Source organism: Numida meleagris, chromosome 3 (assembly GCF_002078875.1).
Source record: "Numida meleagris isolate 19003 breed g44 Domestic line chromosome 3, NumMel1.0, whole genome shotgun sequence".
In the NCBI taxonomy this organism is placed as follows: domain Eukaryota; kingdom Metazoa; phylum Chordata; class Aves; order Galliformes; family Numididae; genus Numida; species Numida meleagris.
In genome coordinates, this window is record NC_034411.1 from 108,565,308 (window position 1) to 108,584,925 (window position 19,618).

Consider the following 19,618-nt stretch of genomic DNA (forward strand, 5'->3'; position numbering starts at 1 on the left):
GATCCATCCTGTAAGATGACAGGCTGCATGAGATGGCGCTTAGATGTAATCTCAGTTCTAAAACCTTTCTCCCAACCCTTTGTTCAAAAATGCAAAGCCGCTGTCAGCACATCTGTGTACAGACCCTGCAATTTCCATGAGATATGTGAGGGCTAAACTACTCCATTTCAAGTCAAGCCAGAATCAGAACTGGCTTTGTGGTTTTTTTTTTCTTACTTTAGTCCTTAGCTATTCCAGGCATTGAGGTACATTTATTTAAAACATACTTTTTAACACTTTTACAACAGCCGTGCATAACTTGCATACAGTCAGACTAGCAAGCGTGCATTTATTATGGTTTGTGACAGGGCTCTTAGGTCTTCTTGCAATGCAAATACAAATTTAAACTGGCAGTCTTCACTGCAGGCCCCTTTCAACTCTGTATGAAATCAAGGTGCTTGTCACTCCAGGCTTGAGCTCTAGCAAGCCTTGCTGTACTGCATTAAAAAGTTGAGATCAATAGAAGAAGCTGGCTGTGGTTCTCCAAAATTTTTCTTTTTTCTGGTGGGTTTCATTCAGCAGTTACGAGGTTGAGTTTGGTGGCAGCAAAAACGGCAGGGGCAATTTGGGAAGGTAAAAAAGTTATCCAAGAGTGGGTGAAATTAGTAAGGAGGGAAGGGGGAGAGGAAAAGAAGCAAAGGTGAAAAGCAGAGCATTCTTTTTGAAGTGCAGTGTCTTACAGTCAGCTCAGCTACCGAAATTATTGCTGGTCTTGTGCTTCAGCTTCTAGGCGAAGATCACAAGGGGAAGGCTCTAAGGAAGTCACGGTAGTTTATCTTGTCATCTCCACAGGAGCACAGGTCAATCAGCTGGGGGGGGGAAAAGAAGCAATGCCAGAAAGAGTTGAAGGAACCTGCAAACATGTTTTTGTAGGGAAAAGTGCCCAGAGGTACTCGCTATGTGACAAAGCAGAAGAGCAGACTGCCTCTGTAGTCCTGAATCACAGGTAACCTTGAGTGCCTATAGATGACACTGACCTATGCAAGGACAAGAGTTAAAGTGTTAGGGTTGAATCATCATTGCCCTCTAAGTGTCACCAGAGTGACAACAGAGCCACAAAAAACCGAGCTGTGGTCAAAGACTGGCAAAGGCCACAGCACATCTCACAGAAACCTCACAGAAATCCCTGCCAGAAAAGTGATGGAGGCCCCGTACCCCAACAGGCACTGTTCGGTGGTGTCTCTTCAGTATGTGCACATGGCATCAAGTGGAGACACAGATAATTGAGCTCAGTGACAGCCCTGCTAATGAGCCAGTTCTGGTATCCACGCCTGACCCTGCTTTGTGTTACAGAGCTATAGCCTTTGTATGCTTAAGGGGAAGAAAGAAAGCTTTTGTTTCCTTAATTGCATAACTAATCTCCTTCTGACACCCAGGGAGATGGAAAAGGTCTAATATCAGAGATCCTTGAAAGGATTCTTCTTCCCCTTGTCGCCTGGAGACAGATTTACTAGGTTTGCTCTTGTGTGACTGACAGCTGTGCTCCTCTCCAGGCCAGGCAGTAGTTAACCATCTGCCGTATGTTTCATTTACAGTGCTGTCATGCTCCTGCGGGCCCCGGGCACATTCTTATTAAGATTTCAAGAGAGATGGAGATTCAAAGCCAAGGTTTGAGCTCAGCTGTCACAGACTCCCCACTTCATTCATTGGGAGAAGAGTAGTCACCACCTAGCTCCTCAAGGCAAAGGGATCTCCAGTGGACTGTGGTACAGCAAGGATGGGCATCGACCAAAGGCCTTTACTCAGTGTGCATTCAGAGACATCACCTGCATGTGCACTTTTCTAACCATGTCTGTGATGCTCACAGTTGGCTGTGTTAGAATATGTTTTTCTATCAGGGGCTCTCTCTGGTTTCTAGGTTTCTTTAAAGTTTGAGTCTGCCTTTACTGGCCCCTAATCTATTGTCTATCACCTTATGCTAAGAGAGCACCCTTGGCAGTCATGTTGCTGGAAGCATTCTCCCTCCCCTCTGCAGGAATTTTTCGTTGCAGTTTCTCTCACGTTTTCTCTTATGCAGACTGATCTCCAGCTGCTTTCATTCACCGTGCCCAGCAAAGCTCTGTTTCAGTTGGGTTAACCCAATGGCCACTGGGGCTTGAAATACAGCAGCAAAGAAAGCTAAGTTGCCTTGTGAGCTGTAGGCCTGCTGAACTTCAGCAAATGGGCACAAATGCTATAACCTGCAGAAAGATGGATCACAGGCTAACTTCCCACAGCACCATCAGGCTGCCAGACAAATGTGGAATGAGTTTGTAATGGATATGATTATTTCTTTTCTTCGTACAGCACTTAGTTCTCAAATCTTCAATTCAGTTGCTGTTAACTTCACGGTGTGCCTAAGCTTTCCTAAGGGTGATCCCCTGAGCATCTCAGTGTCATCTCTACTCATGCCCAGGTGTGCCTAAGTCACAACAGGCACTCAGTAGCTCTGCAGTAGGCTATGCCTCATCTTCACCATGATTTACAATCTCCTCTTCCACTCATCTCTAAGGCCTGACCTAGCAGCCACTTTCAGGTTTCACATAACAGCTGTAAACTAGGCTGCTCACACTGGGGGCAACCTGCATTACGTAAAGGACAGGAATCATTACCTCCTCCTTTAAGAGAAAGGTTCGGTCCAACAGCTCAGAACCCTGTCTGAATTGGGATTCTTTCACTCTTTTCTTGGAGCTGTTCCCCTTTGTAGGCCAGAATGGCTGTTGGTTCAGCTTGGATTGGGTTGGTTTGTAAAAGAGATCTTTCAGAACACCTATGGGGGGTGAAATTCAATATGCACAGCACCCCTTCCTTCTGACCTTGTTAACAAGGACGGCACTGGTCGGCACCTTCAGGCTGTCACAAACAGATAAAAATTTTGCTTTGTTGAGGAAACCAGAGTCATCCTTGTCACAGCGAAGTAATGCCTCCCGAATGCTGCTGTAGTTCAAGTAGTTATGGAGCTTCAGCTCTTCCTGAACCCGTGCAATTAGTTCATCCAGTTCCTGCTTGCTGGTCCCTGGAGCGGGGACGTCGCTGTAGAAGGAAAGAGAAAATAGAATTTCATGTAAAGTTAATTCTGGCAGTCCTACTGTGATGCTTGTGTGCTGGCTGCCGCCCATGGCTGGCCAGGCTTTATTCTGAATGCACAGCAGGCTTCTGGGGTGTTTGTTTTTTATGGCAAGCTCATCTCAGATTGGACTTAGAGGTGAAGCTAAGTCCTGATGTTGGACATTAGGGAAATTGCTTTCCCTCTGCATGACATTTGCCTTGTGCACCAAGTATTTTGGGACAAGGAGGGTTTGCTTGTGTGTTTCATACGGTCCCAGGAACTACACGGAGCTCAAGTTTCAACCAGAGCCTCTGAACTTCCACACTACAAACTGACTCTAAAGGGTGTCTTGAGGTTATAGGGTTGTTTCTGGGTCAGCTAAAATGGGTCCAGACAGACAGCTAAAAAAGGGGATGATGTCCAGGCTCTGACAGGCTGAGAGCAAATGTGAAAATGAATCCACCAACTCTCCTCTGAGTCTGCAACTGGATGATGGCTCATGAAGATGCTGTTAGCAGCACCTATCACAGTTTACTGCTCCCTTTTGGAAAAAAGATGACTGCATTCATTGACCTGAAGGTGTCTCTGCTGCTGAGCCAGAGCTGTCCCACAAGGTTTTTGGGTCAGCGACAGCCATGACATGACCTTGTACACACTTGACCTCCCACTGTATCTGTTCAGACACAGCCTTGGAGCTGAATAATCAGCTGAGCAGCCATTAGACAGCAAACTGCAGCCCATGGAAGCTGCTGGAAGTCCCCTTAGTTGCCAGCCCTGAGTCTCACTTAGCTCCACGTGCCATCCTTTGAAGCTTACCTTTTGGCAGTCTCCTCCACCACCTGCCGTGCACGAAAATGATCCCTCATGGACTGTAGTGTGGTTGCAGGAAAACTCTCTGCATTGCTTTCCATATAATTGAGCACATATTCATCAGCATCAGTGATAACAAACCTGTGGCCAAACACTGTGGGAGAGGTATTAAAGCAAGAATGTATCTATTTTCCTGATTATGTCTAAGGTCCACACAGCCGCAATAACAAGAGTTACATCAATTCACACCAGCAGGTGATCTGGAAACTGAAAAGCAGTGAGATCCAGAAGGTGCAGATCTTTCAAATGAAGGAAGGCATATATGCTGTCTGTGCAATAAATGACAGTTCAGGTACTGAAAGTCAATGCTCAGAGAGTATTACCAAGCCAAACTGGGTCTTACCTTCAATGGTAGAACCAATGGTGAGGTCAGAGGGCCCATAGTACACAGCATTCTCTGTAGTAGAGCCTGGTTTGGCAACTCTGGTCTTTCCTAAGAATTTGCCTCCAATGATGCCAGAGTTACGGACCGGGGGTTCGTAGATGCTGATCATATCATTGGAGAGGAAATAAGAGAGGATGAAGCGACGCTTTGCGTCCACAGGGTTTGGCGATTCCTAGAGGAAAGGTAGTGGCTTTGGAAAAGAACATTTGAACCACGTCGCTGCAAATACACTGACATAGGGTAACAAAGCCCTGAACAGCACTGAATACCTGAATTTCAAAGGTTACTTGCTCTAGACAGGCTAACAGAAGCAGAATTTGGGCTGCAGTGACTAAGAGTATCCAGTGTTTCCAGACAGAGAAAGAAATATCCTATATGGAATGACTCATCATGCAGAGGAAGGCTGGCTGTAAAGTTTAAAGTTAAATATTTCATTCTAATGATTGCCTGAGAGGGGTTGGTGCTGCTTTCAGCTCTTACTCACAGGAAGACACTCCCCTGACACACCAGTGGGTTTACTTACTTAGTTTAAAACGAAGTTGATCTGAATTCATCAGCTGTGACCTTTAGGAACTCCTGCACGATAGGGAAAAGAAATCAGCCCCTATTCACCCTGAGTGTTTGGAGAGGGCAGGCACCAGGCAGCACAGGAAATGCCATTGCTGTTGCTAGACGTGCCAGAGGTTCCTTGCATAAACCAGCTGCAAAGCTGGCACAAAGGCCAGAGCCTGAACGCCATTGCTGTGGGTGGAAAGCATCATCCCTGCGGACTCCCCTGCTTCTACCCTGACACTTGGCTGCTCTACTAGCACAGCCCCTTGCTGACTGCTGCAGCTGGGACTAGCCTGGAGAAGGACAGGTGCTGGGAGCCAGCAGCAGAGAGGCAGCAAGCTCACGCTTGTGGCAGCAGCTGGAGGCAGGCAGAGGCACAGAGCCCAGCTGCAGTGCTGTTTCAATTAGGGCCATCTGTCACGTGCTGATGTCAGTGGGAGTTTTTCCATAAATGGCTGTGGTTTTGCAGCACATCTATTTTGCACTGCCTGGCCTTGCTGTTCCTTTTTTTTTTTTTTTTCTCCTACCTTTGCGTGCCACTAATTGTCACAGCAAGCACACAATAACCCAGTGGGATCTCCTAAGGGTCAGGTGCTCTTCATCTCTTGTCCCACCAGCACAGAAGAACATTTGCTACCGGCCTTGTCTGAGCAGCCTGTTCCTCCCATCCTTCTAACTCTACAACGTGAGCTGATTACATGCACAATATCATCAAGGGAAAGACTTACCAGGGCCACCTGGTATCGCAGCACTTTGTGGTCATTCTCAAGCATTTTAATTATATCTTTCCGGGGAGGCTTTGGAAATAGAGAATAGCAGTTCTGAAGGGAGTCTTCAAGGAAGCCATAACCATTATATGGAGGAATTACCTGCAGCCAGAGGGGATATCAAGTAGAAAGAGCTGAAACAAAGAACAAGAAAATGTTTGCAAGACAGCTTGTAAGAAAGCCACATGGTTTAGTGGGATTATTGGTGGTAGGTGGATGGTTGGACTGGATGATCTTGTAGGTCTTTTCCAACCTAGCTGATTCTATGGTTTTATGATTCTATGAAAGCATCTGTTTGGAAAGACAGTGGTATGACTGCAGCCAGACCGTGCCAGTTCGCTTCTCAGTCAGAAAACAAACCCTGATATTATGTCATTTTCTAGTATAGGCATAGTCAGAGTGCCAGTTCTGTCCTTTGTATTACTTAAAACTGACATTTTGACTTTCAATTTCATATTAATACGACCACCCTTGGCTTGCCTTCCTTGAGTACTGCAGCCCATTGTAGAGTCCTCAGTGCAGGAGAGATGTGGACCTGTTGGGGCACGTCCAGAGACAGGCCCCAAAAATGACCCAAGGGATGGAACACCTCTCCTATGAGCACAGGCTGAGAGACGTGGGGCTGTGCAGCCTGGAGAAGGGATGGCTCCAGGGAGAGCTGAGAGCGGCCTTCGGTATCTCAAGGGGAGCTTTGAGAAAGAAGGGGACAGTCTCTTTAGCAGAGTCTATTGTGATAGGACAAGGGGAAATGGTTTCAAACTAAAAGAGGGGAGATTCAGATTGGATATAAGGAAAAAGTTTCTTACAATAAGGGTGGTGAAGCACTGGAACAAGCTGTCCAGAGAGGTGGTGGGTGCCCCATCCTTAGAGACACCCAAGGTCAGGCTGAGGGGGCTCTGAGCACTGATGGAGCTGTGGGTGTCCCTGTGCACTGCAGGGAGTGGGACTAGATGGCCTTTAAGGGCTCCTTCCAACTCAAATGGATCTATGATTCCTCAAGTTGCTCTTTTCTTTAACCTTTAGATTTCTTTGACTTTCTCTTTTACTTGCTCTTTTCTTTAAGATGAAACTCTTACTAAGTTGAACTTATACTTTACTACCAGAGTTTACACGGACTGCAGATTTCCCCCCCCTTCCTTTGGGAAACTGCTTACAGTACCTGTGGTACTTCCTCAGGTGGTTTCTTCTTTATCTCCACTGGCTGGAAGTCTGTAATACCAAATTTGTCACGATAGAAGTTACGTGTGAACTCATCGCAATCGTAGATGAAGAACGTGCGTCCAAGGAGGGTGGTAGGTTTGCCAACAGCAAAATCTTTAGCTGTGTACCACTCAAGTACCTCCTGATCAGAGATTTCCAGCACACAGCTTGGGAAGGTCTCTACGGACAAGAGAGCAAAAGGAAAAAAAACTAAGCAATCGGGTAAATGTTAATATTTCTCAGTGAAAAGGGATACAAAAGAAAGCTAGATAAAAATCTCAAGAGAGCTGTTGGCAGTGCTCTGCTTCCCAGAATATAAAGACTTTTGTGATCACTGAACAAATTGTCCTTTGGCCAAAAACTGATGACACCTGCAGCTCTCGAATTGATGCACCTCTACCACAGTTTCCACATCTACATCTACCCACCGAGGTGCTTTAGCACAGACAGATGTGCTGGCTGCTCTAAACTTACTTTTCTTGTCCACAAAGGTTTTCGGCAAGCGTTGGCGTTTTATCAGTACTGGGAATGGGTCTCTGCCATCGTTGGGCTTGTGGACTTCCCGAACCTCCACTGTGTCATCTGCCAAGTAGTAATGGATGATGTAAGGCCGATTCTCACCAAACATGCTGTTCGTGTCATCCCACGTGGCGTAGAAGCGAAGGACCTGAGGTGGACAAAAAACAGGCAGAAAAAAAACAAACATGGATTAGAATTACTAAGTGTTTTGTCCAAATGATTTTGGCTGAAATAGGCTGGGTGAGCGGAAGTAACTCAGCAATCTTCTCTGCCAAGTATAGAAGAACCAAGCCCTTGTACTGTGAGCACTGGGATTTTTATAATGAAACTTAGTAAAGTGAGGCAGAATCTCATTTTGAAGGTTTCATGGCCAATTTTGAGGTTTTGTGGCCAATTTTTTACCAATCTTATACTGAGGTAGGCAGAGGGGAATGTCCGTAGTTGTTCTGAGGAGACTGCATTCACTCCAGACCCCATCTCACTTCTGTCTATTGGAAATACCGTGTTTTAATGGCCCAGAAATCAAACACCTCACACTGCAATGCTTCCAAGTCCATCACCTACTGTTTTGGGAGTGCTGCACACAGTGGAACAGCTCGTGAGTTCCCCAAGGCGCAGCTCCTTGACAGGCAACCCAACAGCTGTCACGGAGCTAGCCCAGACTTGAGTCATTAAGGCTAAACTATCAGTAATATAGAAAGCATAGCCTAGCTTACATCCAGACAGTAAGACTGCTTGCCCTCCTCAAAACAAGATGACCATAGCCAAAACAGCAACTGGATGTGAACCTGGCCTGTGCTAATAGCCAGCTGATGACCAGGAACTGTTTGATAGTCAGGAATGAGCCCTGTTTTACTTACTACTATAGGGTAGTCTATAGTGTTTCTTACGCTGTTGTTGGATGATAAAAAAAGAAGGATGAGTAGGGAGAAGAGTGTTAGCCAACTGTGTGTGGAGGGAGAACGCAGAGCAACTGGCATTTGTGTTTGTCTGAAGCTGTTTGCTCTAGCACCAGGCTTCAATGTTTTGGGGAAAAACGTGTGAATGTAGCATTCCCATTTGTAATAGAACTGTAACATCTGGCCTAGTCTGCTATCTTCCCAAGGCAGGTAACCTATGTCATCACAACAGAGAGAAAGAAATGGAGGATCTTTAGAATGGGCTCTGCAGTCCAAGGAAGGACTGTTTACAGGCACAAACGTGAATAAAAAGATAAAATATTTTCTCACAAACGCCAACAAAGGAGCAAATTTGGAATCTGTCCAGTGGACTGAGATCTTTTAGAATGAATCTTGCGCTCACAAGATCCAGGTTTCTATGACACATGTAGGTGATTGTTGCCAGATCACTCACCTGCTTGTCATAAGTCAGAAACTGTTTGAGCTGGTCAAAGTCTGATGGCGTGATGTACATGCGCATGGGCATCTGACGCAGTTCTATGTAAGGATCAAAAACCATTTTCTCTGGAGGGTTCAGTTCAATTCCTTGGCTCTCCAGGAATACCTAGGAAAGTCATCTGAGGGATTAATTGCTGACTTGAGTTCTGAAGATAAGAGATGAGCTGAAGATATCTGAAGATAAGGGATTACAGATGGGCTGAGATGAGTGTTGCCAGAACACTGCAAATTCATTCTGCATAGCTCACCAGGCTGCAGGGGTTTCAGTTCATTGCAATAGCAAATACAAAGGGGCAACTAAGATGTTTCTTTTTAAGCTGTTTTTCAGCTTTGTCTGCCCTTCCATTATGCAAGGCAGCCCTGCCCCCCAACATCCTAAGTCCGATTTTACCTGAGTACAGATTTCCTTGCCCTTGGGGCATTAAATGGAGGATAACAATCAGGTTGGTCTCTTTTATGTAAATCAAAAAGATTACGTTAGTGCATAACCATGGATGTAGGCACTCTGAATTTGCAAGATTCAGTGTTCTCCATTCTGTCAGAGACTGGACGTTTGTGTGACCCACACCAGTCCCCTCTGACCAGGAGGATACGTGTCCAGAGTAGCAGCTCTAGTTCATCTGCCAGGAGGAGCACATTTCCCACAGAAAGAGGACAATCTGTTTGTTTATAAAGGGATTTTTGACTTACCTTAGATGCATAAACAAACTCTAGGGTATTACTTCTGCATTCACCTCAGTCACTCAAAACAACCTCAGAAGTCAATGGACTTCTTCCCTGTTTGGCCTTGGGATGTGGCCTGTGGAAATATTCAGCTTGGGAAGCACCTGTGCAAACATCTCCAAGGGGCACGTGAGATCACAGGGCAGGTTTACATTTTCAGGCTCTGGTCTAGAGCATGCCAGTTGATGATAAATAGACTGGTGGCCTTGAGATGTAGGCCCACGTAGCTCACACCATGCTTTCCATTAAATAACCAACATTAGCAGGAGAACCAGCTCTTCGTCTGATGTCAACTGACTTTAACAGTCATCTAGTTCCAGCAGAGAAGGTCCCACATGCGCTCAGCAAATACATATGTACTAACATATTACGTGATTGGGAACATTCCTGGGCACTGAGGCCAACTGGCAAGGAACAGCCTGCATCTAAACTCACTCAGCCTCCAGGACAAGTTGGCTGCATGGAACTCATCTATCGGGAATGGTCCCTGGAGTGCTCTAACTTTTGAACTGATCCCGGGAATTGGTTGAAAGAATAGTGATTGGCCAGGACCCAGGTTGCACTGGGGACAATCTAACAGAATACCAGTACATTGGTATATGTTACTATTAGTTACTGTATTGTTGTGATTTAATTTACCGGTACGTAAATAGCTAGAAATAAAAAACAGGCAATGAATAAGCAGGCTTAGGTCAGTTTATATTATGATTCTAAATCCACTGACTATGCCTATTATTCTGGTTTGTTGTAGATGAGTGCTAAGTTATTGACAGCATTCCTATCCCCTCTTCTTAGAAGAGGAGCATTAAGCTGGAAAACAGTTAAGATCAGTAATTTCTCTCACATTATGCACAATGGTTCATCAGTACTCTAAGCAGCTAAACTGTTGTACACATAGAAATGAGCTTAGACCAACTCTCTTAACACAGAAACAACCTTAGAATTTGTACTGTAGGGTGCAGTCTTCAGGACAGAGAATGGTGCAAAAGTACTGAACAGCAACTGTGCTCTCTGCAAATATCGTGCCTTGAAATACCTATTGTTCTGAGGAAAGAAGTCTCTACAAAATGCAAAATGGAAGATCACAAGCAATCTCAGTGTGAAAGCTACAGATGCAGAATACCAGACTACACTCTATCAGATCTTGCCCCCTGCGAGCGCTGGGATTCTTCACATCAGTTTCTCCATACAAGGAACTCACCTGTGTGAATGGGTCACAGTCAACGATGCGGTACGTCCTGCCGTACATGGTGATGTTGATGCCCCGATTCAGATCCTTCCAGTGGTAATGATCCCCCTGGTCATTCTTGGGCACACGATGACGTCTGATAAGTTTGCCTTGACGAATACCGGAGTTCTTCACAACAGGCTCTATGACAGATATGCTGTCGTCTTCCAAGTAGTAATAGATACCCACTTGGCGAATACGGTAATGCTCTTCTGCAGAGAGAGGAACATCTTCCTGGAAATAGGCATCAAACTTCAAAATCTGCCAGGGGGGCAAGATCCCAGAGGGAGAGAGAAAGAAACAATTTGAACACCACAATTAGTCTGTTAATCCAAAGAATGTATTTGCAATGGGCTTTGGCAGTGCAAAATTACTGGACTGTGATCTATAAAATCATCAAAGCCAGCTGTTAGCCTAACCTATGACCGATGGTGGAGGCTTCATGAGGGCTTTTATCTACATTTGCCTTTTCTAAGTTTGGTAGGCACAAGACTTTTGTAATAAATACAGCACTTTCTTTTATTCATGATCATCTACTGTTTTACCTACTAACTGAGTGCTTGGTTACTGTCAGTAATCTACTTTACAGACATATCTGACTTTCTTTAATAGTATCCCTGAACAAGGGTCTGCAAAATGATCTGGTGATTTTAGTTAAGAGTTCGATGACGTTTGTGGTTTTTAGGACCTGTATGGTTCATCTGAACTCACATCTATCCAGCACAGGCAGGAAGAGCCAATCTGTGGTGGAGAAACAAGGAAAGAAATCAGGACACAGAGGAAATGCACACTGCATACCCTGCCAAAAGCCAGTCATTCACGGTCCTGTGAATGAAAGAAGCACGAGGAATACTCCTTCCAAGAGCATTCATTGCTCCTAAGAGGACGTAGGTGGCTAATCAAGCCTTGCATACCCAGCCTACATCAGCCCACTGACCTGTGTAATCAAGTAGCTACTACTACGGTTTGAATGAAGGGACAGGGAAATATCTGACATTACAATAGAAACATCTACGTTACCCTGAAAGAATGGCCCCTGAAGCAGTAATTAACACAGCACATCTGTCCCCCACACTGTCTCCCAGGTGGTCTGCCTTTCCAGACCTGCCTGGCAGGGTGCAACCCCTGCATGTGCTCAGGACTGCTGAGCCTTGCACACTCTGCAGGGACTGCTCTGGCTGCAGCTGCAGTCTGTGCAACCAGCACGTTTAAAAGTGAGTGTCAGCTCAGGACTGCAGACACAGAGCCACCTCCTAGTCTGATAGGATCACCAAGATGTAATGCAGGAAGTAAGTACAGCTGGAGCAGCAGGCTCTAACACGCTGTGGTGACAAGCACAAGCATAAATAGATAGACCAAAGCTAGACAGTCTAGCAGGGACTCCACTGCAGAGAGGCTTAACAATTTAAGCTCAGTCACAACCTCAATACACTTTTGGAAATGCAGGAGGGCAGGCTGTGTTTTACAGGGCAGTGGTTATAAACTGAAGCTTTTCAGAATTAATCAAATTTCTTTTCAAACTCCTGCTGGAAATGCTCCGGCCTAACTCGTGGGGAATGTCTTACATCGTTTATGTATTATAATCCTCCTCCTGAGCAAAGAAAGCCTCTTTCAGACTGGGGTTCAGCTGTCTCTGACTAAGGGCTATGGCATCTGAAAACTGCTGTACGCTGTCCCATGAACCCTGGAGCTGACTGTTTATGTCTCCGAACTTGGCCAGCCGATATTCCTGGAATAAACTTCTTTATACCTTTTTGTCAAAAGCCACGTGTGCTGGAATGAAGCCTGAAGGAGGAGCCTTCTTGGCTTGCCCATAGGTCAGCGTCGGTCCTGTGTAGGATAATTCATCTAATTCAGCTTGAGAAGGCTGATTCACATACAGTCGCTCCCCGCCGCTCCCCACTGTTGGCAGCCGAGAAAAGGCAAACCCATTTTTGTAGCCCAGTGTCTGTGAGCGATGAAAGGATGTTTTCTGTGGAGGAAAATCCAGCTGTTAAAATCCTACATGCACTTAGTAGACATTGCTCCTGAAAGCACAGAAAAACAGTGAGAGTTTGATATCCAGAATGCCTCCACAGTGATTTATTGTAACCCACTGCAGCAGTCACTTACGCTTCGATCAAGAAGGCTGAATAAACAGTAAGTGACTGGAGGAACAAAGCATCAGAGTCAGCTCAAATCTCTGTGCTGGCACAAGCTTATTACAAGCCTCAGTGTCCAGAATGGGGCAACTGCACTTGATCTGCCCAAGTATTTATCTCACAAACCCTTTGTGCCCTACTCTGCGCTACAGCAGTGCAAAGCTCCGGGGGATCTCACTCTGTTATGCCCTACGGTGCTCCCTTGACTATTGCATGAGGATAGCTGTGCACCTTTCTGCGTTTTCTGTTGCTGTTTTGTTAAATCTCTCCTGGGGATTTCACAGGATTTCCCTTGTTAAGTCAAGGGTGCATCATGCTTACAGAACTGAAATTAGGAAACACACCAAAGCGCATCTGTTGTTCCAACACCTCTCCCAAAAACTAATGTAAGGGTCTGCATGTAAAAAAACCCCACAATCACAGAGTAAGGCCCTATAGCAGATCCATGAGGAACCCGTTATGACAAAGAGAATTCTGTTTATGTGAGCACTGTATGAGGTTGGTGATAGGATTCTCCTGTTATTTTTAGCTTTGTTGGTTTATTCTTGGTTTTGACCTTCTTAGAGCCCTTTCCTGTCTTCGCTATCTGCTTCATGTCAGCTACCAAGCCGTTCTTCAAGCAAAATAATTATCCAGATGCCACAGGAAGGTCCCGCTTTGCTTAAGGGCACACAAGAAAGTATCAAAGCTGTGAGCAGGACGCCAGCTCTGTCTGCCCAGTTGTGTTCTTCCCTGCTGAAGAGGAGGATTGGACTTGACTGGCAGGAGGCTACTCAGCTTGCAGTACAGCTCACATCTGCTGCCGAAAGCATTTGGAACAACATGTGGCCAGCTGGTCCTGCTAGGCTTTCGGCATTTGTTGCAAGGAAAGCAGGAGAAACTGCGAGTCCATGATCATGCCCCCTCCTTGGAAGCACTGTCCCCTCCGTGGAAGCATTCCAGGCCAGGCTGGATGGGGCTGTGAGCAACCTGGTCTAGAAAGAAGTGTCCCTGCCTACAGCAGGGGGTTGGAACTGGATGATCTTAAGGGTCCCTTCCAACCCAAAGCATTTTATAATTCTATGATAAAGTCGCTGCCTTTACCTTGCGTTTTGCCAAATCAAACAGAATTGCAGGCATTTCTAGCGCTGAAGGAAAAGGCTTCAGCTCCTTTGCCAGACCTAGACTTGCAGTCAGTCCAACCTCAGGCATGTGAACCACTTCTCCTCCTCCCCCTCCCTCGCCCCCCATGGTTAAGCCTCTAATCTTATTTATACCTTCAAGGCCCCAGTTGAATTTCACGTAATTGCCTGATTTCTCTCTGAGCTGGTACTACGCATCTGCAATGCAGTTAGGAAAACACGTTCAGGTGAAAACAGGAGAGTTTACTGGAGACATGTTAACAGAATGTTTCATAAGCAGCAGCCCTGCCACAGGATTGCCATTCCTTCCTGTTCAATAAATACCAAGGGAAAGCTGTGGGAAAAACAGTCAAGGAAAACCAAGAAGTTTGTCCTTAAATTGACAGCATCCATGCTTGTCAGAAGCATACAGGCTTTTAAGGGCACGAATGCCAGGCTACATCTCACAGTATCAGGTGAGTAATGCAAAACTGAAAGGGAAAACCCAGAATGTAAACTCCTAATCTCGGTTGCTGCCAGCCCGTATCAGAGAAATACCACTGAATTAAGTTTCTTGCCATGTCTATAGAGCTTCATACAAATGCTGCTTCTCTTCCGAGGGTCTCAGTTCCTTAGGGTGTATCTGAACACTAACCAATAACTAACTACATTATCTTATCTGAATGCAGAGGTTTTTTACAGCACGTCTCAAAACAGGTTGCCCAAGGAGGCTGTGGATGCCCCGTCCCTGGAGGCATTCAAGGCCAGGCTGGATGTGGCTCTGGGCAGCGTGGTCTAGTGATTGGCAGCCCTGCACTCAGCAGGGGGGTTGAAACTCAATGATCTTTGAGGTCCTTTTCAACCCAGGCCATTCTATGATTCTATGAAAATTCACGTGGAAAACAAGTATCATGATGGCCATTTTGTAGGCTGGAACACAGAGGTGATAGCACTCACTGTGGCTCATTCTGAGGAACAGTGCAAAGACATTTCTGAGTCCAGATCTCCTTAAACATCATCAATAGGGCAATACTTCCAGTTATTTTAAAATAACAATCTGCTCTGCTAACTCCTGTGGGTGTTTCTTCCGCACACAGTGCCACTGATGTCAGTAGAAGCATTCACATGACTAAACCAGGTGGGGTTTTGCTGATAGAAAAAATAATATTTTGCTAGGGGCAGAGATTTGCATTGTAAATTTCCAAGTCGTTACTGAGAATAATGCTGAGATAACCTTTATAACTGCACGATTGAGAGTATTTGTTATGAGTGAATGACTCCATTTACTGTTGAAAACTCAGTCGTCACTGACTTAGAAAACAGTGTGACTGTTTGTGCTGGAAGGCACCACTAGGATTGGTACGTTGGAAGTTAAGAGGCTCTGTGAGTGATATGAGAAGAACAACTTTGACTGACCTGCAACAGGGCTCAGCATTCCTTGAGAAAGTTTACCCTATGAGATCCCAAAGTGAGGACTGGGTTGGTAAAATGGTCTTTGTTTTGTGGAGAATGGTCTACAAGAGGTATCAGGAAGACATGGAAGGGCTTGCTCTGGAAGGGTCAGTTTTTAACAGCAAAATCAAAGACGTGGAGTATTGCCCCAAGTTTTTGTTCGTTTGTTTGTTCTGCAGTGGAGCATGCCTCATGACAAAGGTTCACATGCAAGTGCATGATGTTCCTTATCCTGCAATACCAGAACTTACTGAGGCCTTTCCAGATACTGGGAGGAAGCAGTGGAAGAAGGGTCTGTACTTGGAGTACTGAGCCCTGTGGAAATGGAGGAGTCCATTCTTAAAGCTATTAAGCTTCAGGAAGACGTCAGGCATGCCCGGGTGTATCCGTTTCCTACTGAAGTCTGCAAGCATTGCTTCTGAGTGAAGCAGTCAGGAAAATTCAAGGACATTGCTTTCTCAAACTGCCATTATAGTAGCACTGAGTTGAAGATGAGTAACAGTGTCAAGACCTGAGATATTAACTCCCAGTGGAGAAGGAAGTGCAGAGTTGTCAGCTGCTCCAAAACAGTACTGGAAGGAACTCAGGGAGTATCAATTTTCATCTGTGGTACTGCTTTCGCAAGAGGATACTAGCAGGATTTGGGGTTATCAGATCCTCATCATGTGGACCATTGGGAGTGGGGGAAAAGGAAAGGTTGCTTCCTTGTTTAGGTATCTATTCAAATGCAGAGGATGAGGCTACTTCTCCCAAGGAATGTGAGTACAGCTGAGAAGTCTCACTTCCCTGAGAATCCTGAAGGCTGCGATGGTATCAGTTCAGTGGAGGGATACCAGTTCTCTGAAGAGACTCTCAGCTCTCAGGTTCCAAAGCATCAGACCCATATGGTCTACCAAGGATTAAGTTCTCCAGAGAATACAAGGAAGGCATTTATGGAAGCATCAGGTGACTGTAGGGTCCTGGTTCAGGGCAGTATCAGAATGAGAAGTGGGTTCAGAACACGTCCCTTTGAGAAAACTGAGGTGGTTTAGAGAAACAGTGGTCTGCCTGCTTATAAAGTGAGTTTTGGAGTACTGCTTCCCTTTGGTTATCATACAAATTGGAAGGGCAACTAAAGAATGGAATCAGGGATACAAGAACTCCCAGGGTTAAGTTTGCAGATAGATAGTGGTTCTGTTTTGGGAAACCTTACTCTCCAAAGCTGTCAGGAGAGTTTCAGGGGATATCAGATGGGTGCAAGATGCAAAGGGTTCTTGGGAATGAATTTAAAAGCACTAAGGCTTTTAGAGGCTGGGCTCAGCCACACCTGCTTCTCTGGGAACAGACTTTAAATCGCATTGGCAGAGCTCAGGGAGCTCCTGTGGGTGAGGTCAGGGGGAGCAGGTGGGTTCAGAGAGTTCAAGTCCCCAAGGAGTGAGTTCAGGAGGTAGCTGTTGGCTTTGGGAAACGCCAGGTTCCCTAGGAAAAGAGTTCAGTGGTTATCAGTTCCCTTGGGTGAGTTTACAGAGTATCAAGTCCCTTGAGAGTCACTTTGATGGATATCCTGAGGGGTGTCAGGTGAGTTGAGGCGTAAGGTATTCACAGGATACCAGTTCCTCCAAGGATTTTAGGTTAATTGAGGAGGTACTCGATCTCTTGTGGGGATTAGTAGGTGGTCTGGGCAATCAGCAGGCCGACTAGGACATACCTCTGAGGAGGTAGAAGGTGAATTTGGAGATACCAGGTCTCCTGGGGAGTTAAAGGAGGGCCTGAGGGAGTACCAGGTTCCCTGGGAGTGTGCTCAGGGACACCAGGCTTCCCGAGGGAACCAGACGGACACGGGTCACTGACAGGTCCCCGGAGTAGATGGGGTGTGCAGAGGCCCAGCTCACAGGGCTTCTTCTGCGGGGCTACCTGCAAGACCAGGTGGGGACTGGGGGTACCCCAGACGGCCGGGGGCTGAGGCACCGATGCCGTGGGTTCCCGGGAGCTGGGCTGATCAGGGGGCTGAGCTCACCATGGGGTCCCTGAAGGCGTAGCCCGGGAGGAAGGGCAGGCCCGGCCTCGGCTCCGAGCTCATGGCGGCGACGCCGTCTCCACAGCAACCACCAGACGCGGTCACTGCGCATGCTCACTCCGCGGAAGGCGCATGCGTGCTGAGCCTCCCCGGCTCTCCGCGCCTGCGCACTGAGCGAAAGGGAGAGGGGTTGCCGTGGCAACGGGAGGGCGGGAGCGGCCTTGGCCTGACCGAGCGCTCTGCGGGGCTGGGCCTCAGGTGCCACCGCCCACGTTGTGTGCAAAAGCAGCTGCCCTGGGGCCGTGAAAGGTGTTCCCCCTCGTATTTCTCTCGTTTGAGCGTCCTTCGGCCTGTTGCAGGCCGCAGCCATGTTCCTCGCGCTGCCCACCGTCCCCTCACGTCCAGCCGAGGCTCTGCTGCATCCCGCGGTGTAAATGGAGCGTGCCTAAACTAGGCCCTCACCCGGCTCCTCGCAGCTGGGGTTGTCTGTGCGTGGGGGACTAAAGCCTCCCTGTCTCCAGAACGGGCTGTGGGCAGCGTGCCCTCCTCATGGGAGGAGTTGTGGAGGGGCCGATCTGTACCTGAGTGCTCAAAATACTTCAATAAGAGAAGTGATAGTGCTGATCTACTGTCTGTTACATATATATATATATATATATATTATCTGTGAAATAGTGGGTTGTAACACTGACACAGTTCCCCTCTAGGTGATTTTTCATGTATAGGAAGCAGCAAAAAGAAAGCAGGAAGGCCGTCAAAGGGAAAGTTCCTGTGGAAAAGTCGCTCCTAAATGTAACAGATAAAAAGAGTCACATCAATCACCATGGAGAAAAGAGGGTTTTGTGTTTCTTCTCTTTGGTGTCTTTATCGTTGGTGTACAGGACAGAGCAGGCTGTGATTCAAGGGCAGGCAGCAGGATCTGAGAGTTTGTAAGCAGAAGTCAAGCAGAGAGAAACACAGCCGGAGAGACAAAAAGCAGCGGGGAGAGATAAAGGCGTCTGACGAGCTCAGAAAGGGAAATAATAACTTGAAGGCCATGCAGGGCTGAAAGCAGCAAGCAGCCAGTGTGGAACCGGCTTGGATGTGGGTGTCGGGGCCTAAGCAACCTGATTTCTCCTGGTGTGGTTTCCAAACACCATTCAGCAGGTGTCCTGAGCACAACAAGGACCAGTACCTTCCTCAGGGAAGGAAACTTGCCTCCTTGGGCCATGTGTTACTCAGTAAGATAGTGACAGCAGCTTTTTTTACAAGGCTGTGTGGCAAAGTGCTCCTTATGCACAGCTTGCAGTGGGGCAGGAGAGCTGCAATCCCACAGTTTGCATGAGAAGGGGACTAAAGCAAAGTGAGGCCATGAGATTTTTGCAGGGTCACAAAGGAGAAGCTTAGGCTCCAGACATGAGCAGGGATAGGATCGGAACACTTCAGTTTCCCTGAGTGTGTGAAGGCAGATGGTGATGAAAAAAGTACAATTTAGGAAAGCCATGGAAGAAAGGGGCATCTCTGACACCAACTTCTGTACGTGCAAATCAGTCTTGCCAAGGTTAAGACAAGCCTCGTTAGCCTCTTGTATCTCTACAACTGTACTCCTAAAAAGCAAAAGGATCAGTGTTTCCTGTATCAAGATTTCCTAGCTCTTTATCTGCTTAAAGCCCATGTATTTTGGAAGAAAGGCTGTGCTGTTACGTGTATTTACACCGCTGTAATGTATGGCAATAAAAAGCCCAACCTGTGAATCCCCACGCTACAGGAATGGGCAATGTTTCAGTATGCCCTATCTGTGCTCTGAGGGATCCAAGGACTACTTACAAAGGGTTTGTTAAAAAACACTTTGAAGCACAGGCTTGCCGGCAGTAGGCTGAAATGTGATACCCACAACCCTGGTGAAATCAGGGATTCATAAATCAGACTGCTCTCCCACACTGCTTTCTACACTGCTTTGTTGTCATATCCAGCATTTGTCCCACTGCACACTTGGATTTTTTTCCTTTTTTCCTCACACCATCTCTCTCTCCAGCTCCAAAGGACAAATATTTGATAAAGGTATGTTAGGGTGCTGCTAAAGGATGAGCTTAGTGCTCTTTGCCTCATAGCTCGAGGAACTGATTTTGATTGAGAGTAGATCTTACCTTCAACCAGAACAAAGCAAACGACGACAGGACAAATAAGATATCACTGAGGACAGCTGCAGAGTTTAAGACCCAGCAGGTGGCTTAATCCCTTA

The 19,618-nt window shown here is 46.6% G+C and overlaps 1 protein-coding gene across 1 annotated transcript; it reads right to left on the reverse strand.

The window, feature by feature from the left end:
• EFHC1 (EF-hand domain containing 1) lies at nt 203-17,548 on the reverse strand. The gene is made up of 11 exons (XM_021390695.1): nt 17,398-17,548; nt 12,459-12,680; nt 10,682-10,969; nt 8,714-8,863; nt 7,316-7,508; nt 6,801-7,021; nt 5,603-5,743; nt 4,281-4,494; nt 3,884-4,031; nt 2,835-3,051; nt 203-848 (listed from the first exon to the last, which is right to left on the reverse strand). Exons 1-11 carry the CDS (start codon nt 17,458-17,460, stop codon nt 777-779), a joined length of 1,929 nt encoding a protein of 642 aa, XP_021246370.1. The 5' UTR covers nt 17,461-17,548; the 3' UTR covers nt 203-776.